Below are 5321 nucleotides of genomic sequence, written 5' to 3'. Positions count from 1 at the left end.
TTGTATGCAAATAAACAAGAAGTATTTTATTAAATCATAAAATTGGGAACAAAACTAGAAGCCAAAAGAAAAGCAAAAGTGATTGCTTACACATGCTTTACATGTTCAACAGTAGAACGACCTGTGACCTACTAATAATTCAATTGTAACAACAAATCTACACAAGCCATGGATGTTGTTAGTAGTTACATCTCAATTCACTTCACTAATCTCTCACTTAATCCATGATTAACCCAACTGAGTTTAGCACATAAACATGTCAGCAGAGGCCATGATTGGTTGATTATTCAAAAAGCCAGCACTCCATGGATTCAGAAATCCTTCACCTCCACCAATAATATTATGATTTTCTTCTTCCTCATAAATCCATTTGCTTGAATTAATACAATCCAAGATATCATTGAGGGACTGCAATCTGTTAGTAAGCTCATCCATCTGAGCTCTGAGGACTGAGTTTTCTGCCTCAATCTTCATGTAAAGCTGGTTGGTCACATTCATGGATGTGATGATCCGGTTGTTCTCCTTCATCAGCAGCCCAATCTGAGCCGTTAGATCAGTCATATGCTCTTGTTTTCGCATCCGGGATCGACGTGCCGATTCCCTATTGGACAGCATTCTTTTGCGCTTTCTCTGGTCCATGACTAGGTTAAGATCTGCATCAGATCCTGAGTTTTGGAGCTTGCTTGACTCTGAAGAAACCCCACTTGAAGAAGCCATGCGCGTAATGTTTATATGCTTAACAAAACCAAAAAATAAAAACTTTTTCCTTACCCAAGAAAGTTGGAGTGATTATTTGAAGAACCCAGATGCTAGATATGAAAAATAATTAAGAAAAAAGTAAAAATTTGTTTATAAAATGTTGTAAAACCAGTAGAGGAAGACAACAGAGAAGGATTGAACTAAGTGGCTTCTGCGAAGGAGGGTGGGGTTTATCATACACCCAGAGAGCAGGATTTCACTGAGTACGGGAGACATAATTATATTTATAGGTTTTTATATTAAGCATTGGAGAAAAAGGATACCACAAAAGCTATACATGAATTTCGAAGCAGATTCAAGTTTTTCAGAACTAGGAAAGAAAGAGAGAAGGTTTCCAGAACCAGGAGAGGAGAGAGAGAAAGAGCAGACACAAGGTTTTCAGAACCAGGAGAGAGAGAGAGAGAGAGAGAGAGAGAGAGAGATCAAAATCTTGGGGTAGGCACTACTAGGCAGGAAAGATAAGGGAGAGGAGGTTTTGAAGAGTGGTGGATGGTTGAATATATAGGCCAGCAACGCCCGCATAAAATAAATAAACTACTAAAAACAATTTAAGAACATGTCTGATTGTCATATAATATAATTACGAGGACAAGGGACAACACATAATGTGACTTTTAGGCCTCGTTTGTTAGCGCCTATACTGATTATTTTAATCGGATAAGATAAATAATCATCGAATAGTACTGACTAAATTAATTGATCGTTTGGTGTAACATTGAACTAATGATCGTGTTATTTATACTGACTGGATATGAATTCAATGTAATTATCTAAAAACCCAAATACATTTCAAATCCTAAAAGCATCTCCTAAGGAGATGCCAAATTTTAAACATCAATATGATAGTTGATAACTTATGTGGCAATGTGACATTTTGTATAATATTTTGCTTCATCGATATGTTAAATAATAATGTCATTTAATAAATTTTTTATCTTTTTATGGAGTTCAATGATTAAGACAACCAATCAAATATTTCAAAAACATAACTACATTTATTATATATTATATTACTCTATTAAAATATCATTTAATAAATTTGACATATGCTATCAAAAAAGCTTTGAATTCAAATAACTCAGCGTCACGTACGAAATTAAAGGTTCGGTTGGAGAGAGAGGGCCGAGTTCGCGAGAGAGGAGAGCAAAACCAACTAATAAGCAGATCGGTTAAATTAATCAAGTGCTTATTTAATACGAGTAAACGCCAAAAACCCAAATCTGTATAACTTGTCCTATCCGTTCCGCCAAACAGGGCCTTAAGGGCCAAGTCCTCGGCATTTGAAATTTCGTAAGACTTGGTTTGCATTCTGTCTATATGTATGTATTCTTCAAAGAGTCAATATTTTCCCCTGATTTTGTGAGACAAAAGTTCAGCATGAAATTGAGATAAAAGTTACTTTCTAAGATTAATTTGTAAATTGAAACTACTTTTAAAGTAATATGTATTCCTCTCGTCTCTTCTTAGATTATGTAGCAATCGTCCTTGAATTATATCATGATATACAATGTGGTGCAGTTCATTGATACGGTTGGCACCTCCATCACATATGTATCAGCAATTCAACACCAATATAACATAATAAACAAAATTTAGCTAAAATGGAACGAATATCGAAATTCAAAATACAAAATGACAAAATTTTAATCCATAAAAGAAAATGAAATTAGGTTCAAGTTTTAAGAAGTTTTGCAAAAAATAGCCTATTTTTTTCCTCAAGTTTACATCATATACTTGGCAAGTGTGGCATAATTAGGTTACACCAACCAAAAGTCGCACATGAGTCTTGTGTTGACATGGTTGCTGTTCTAGTTGAATCCCAACAATACAAGGGCACGTGTATGTGGTCAAAATTATAAGAGACGGTCCCTTAAAATTGATCAATAACAAGAAGGGTTACATCTTACACAGGTAAGGCCCCCTCCCTGCAGCCTACAAAACGACTGGTCATTGGCTGCCCAGCGATGGAGCTATGTTTTTCTTTTAAAGAAAGAGGAGAAGAAAACATAGCCACTCGAGTCCCTTTCGAGCAGTTCTCGTGCCCTCGAGCAATGCACGAACAATTCTTGAATATGTATTATACAATTTTCGAGGGCATGAAATTCTCCCAATAAACACTTTATGCTTTTAGTTTTTAGGTCATTTCTCATGTTTGTTGTGTTTGTAATTCAATTTAAGCATATGAATTTTAGACATTTAAAATTTTAAGTGACCAATTTGTTTTATTAACAATGATCCCCATTGGACTCTGGACTTTGGAAACCACATATGACATATTGGACCCTTCCTCAACTTCAAGGTCTACTCCATTTAACATATTGCATACTCAAATACATATATACATATATACATAATATATATATATATATAGAGAGAGAGAGAGAGAGAGGATATTCCACTTTTGATATACATGTGGAATTAGGTAATCTTTCATTTAAAGATGCCAGCTCCTCGTTACGTTTTTGCCAAACACACTTTTCATACTGGACACTGAACACTGAACACAAATAAGATATGGTAGCGGTTTTTGCACTCTTAGCTTAGCATCTAATATTGTATTTATATGTGTAGAAAAATTATAAGTTAAATCGAAAGTACCAAATTCTCTATCCATTTAAAGAGAAAAGTGAAGCATTGTCATAAACTTTGACCCAAACTGAGTTTTAGTCGTTAAATTGAAAATCCATAAATGTTAATCCTTGAATTTATCACATCGTGGAGAAAACATCCCTTTGAGCAACAATGATGGAAATATCATCCAAAATAAAAGGTTAAAGGAAAAAAATGAACAAAATTTCTAACGAAGTCGCCCAAAAAACTTATTTCTACACATTGTAGTAAGTTCAAAAATCATTACTCTAATTAAATTACAATTTAAGACCATTACTTCAATGACATGTTTCTTGCAAGTTGCATTGGGAGGCTTGGACCCAGTCATTGGAAAAAGAAGTGGGAGGAAACCAGGCAGGCAAGAGAGGTAGGCAGTGGGCAGTGGGCGGTGGGCGGTGGGCTGTGGGCTGTTAGTGGGTTTATTAGGGGTTAAGAAAAGTTGGGAGACATAAATATCAATTCTTATCAACTTCTTCTGTGAAGGTCTCTTTCTTTGGGTCTCAAATTGTATGCTCCTTTTGCTTTAAAGTGAACTTTCGAGTGTCATGGCTTTTTTTTGTATATATGGTAGGATATAATATATATGATAGATGTTTTCTTAAAGTTTGTTTGCCAAAATAAACTTAAAAAGTAGGCTGCATATCGATGCAGCAGCTTTAGAAATAGAACAAGGATTATTTCTCATTTGTATCCCTCTTTTTATGTTTGAACGCTTAAGATTTCATCTTGTCACTCGACTAGTCTTAGTAATAGTTGATTTTTTTTATAGCAGTTTCTGACTCGTTTGATAATTATTTTGTTTATAATTTTAATTCTTGATAGAGCTAGAAAGAATGCATATAGAGGAACGAGAAATGAAGAATGGTGGGTGAAGGGTCGAGGATTAAATAAAGGAGAATGTGGAAAATAGAAAAGAAAATCTACTAAACTTTGTTTTTAGTTAATTTTTATTTTGTGTACTCTACAATATCCGCTTTATTCCCACCATTCATCCTCCACCTTTGTCCATCCCTCATTTCTCTCTTGTATTTCCTATTTACTGTTAACAAAACGATGAAATTAAAAACAACAAACGAAATAGTTATAAAACAGTCTTATATTCGGTTCCGATAGGGATTGAAAGTCAATCTCTAACCAAAAGCTAGGGGCCATATTAACAACTGTGTGCTTACAGTAGGTCAATATTGAGCTGCTTTATCCATGCCTCGGCTCACCTAATGTATCCATATCCACCTCTGGATATTATCCAAAATACAAGACAAACATGAATTCCCTAGTTTACTTTCTCAGACTTTCATTCATGGTTCTCTGCTCTATACTACAAAGTTGCATAACTCCATAAGGAATAACCTTTTCGTTAATAGTTTTAGTTTTCAGTTTTCGTTAGAGATAGAGAAGCTAAAAGGAGATGGAGGAGGGTGGAGGTACAAATTATGGAGAATGATTGAAACAAAAATTAGAAATTAAAGCTTAAAGTTCGTTTTAGTTCTTAGTTTTCATTCTATGTAGCATTTCATACACGCATCTTCGACCTCCCTCCCACCACCTTACTCCGCACTTCTTCATCCTTCCTTTTACACGCATCTTCGACCTCCCTCCCATCACCCTTACTCCGCGCTTCTTTTCCCCCCTTTCTCTGTATCTCTATCAAGTTTCTCTGTATCTCTATCAAGTTTTCATAGCTCTAGGGCAATTGTAGTTTCCTATTTGTGCCTACCACGAAATATCAAGCAAATGACACAAATCGTACAGTGAAATTTCGACGAATGATTTCATATATTCCTTTCACTTTCAGGCAAACAAGCAAATGCTTCAGCATCTACACTAAAGCCTTGAGCGACCCACACATCTACCTATTAAGCTTGAGCTTGACAATATGTGAAGAAACAGTACACATCTTTGCCTTTGAGTAAAGAAAACTACAAGGATAATTGAAACAGAAGACAAGAACG

At 35.1% G+C, this 5321-nt stretch overlaps 1 protein-coding gene across 1 annotated transcript; it reads right to left on the bottom strand.

Moving 5' to 3' along the window:
- LOC126601890 (bZIP transcription factor 11-like) lies at positions 1-1240 on the bottom strand. Its single transcript, XM_050268654.1, has one exon. It carries the CDS (start codon positions 715-717, stop codon positions 244-246), a length of 474 nt encoding a protein of 157 aa, XP_050124611.1. The 5' UTR covers positions 718-1240; the 3' UTR covers positions 1-243.
- Positions 1241-5321: the final 4081 nt, after the last annotated feature.

Source organism: Malus sylvestris, chromosome 15 (assembly GCF_916048215.2).
Source record: "Malus sylvestris chromosome 15, drMalSylv7.2, whole genome shotgun sequence".
Classification (NCBI taxonomy): Eukaryota; Viridiplantae; Streptophyta; class Magnoliopsida; order Rosales; family Rosaceae; genus Malus; species Malus sylvestris.
This window is presented reverse-complemented; position numbering and strand designations above follow the sequence as displayed.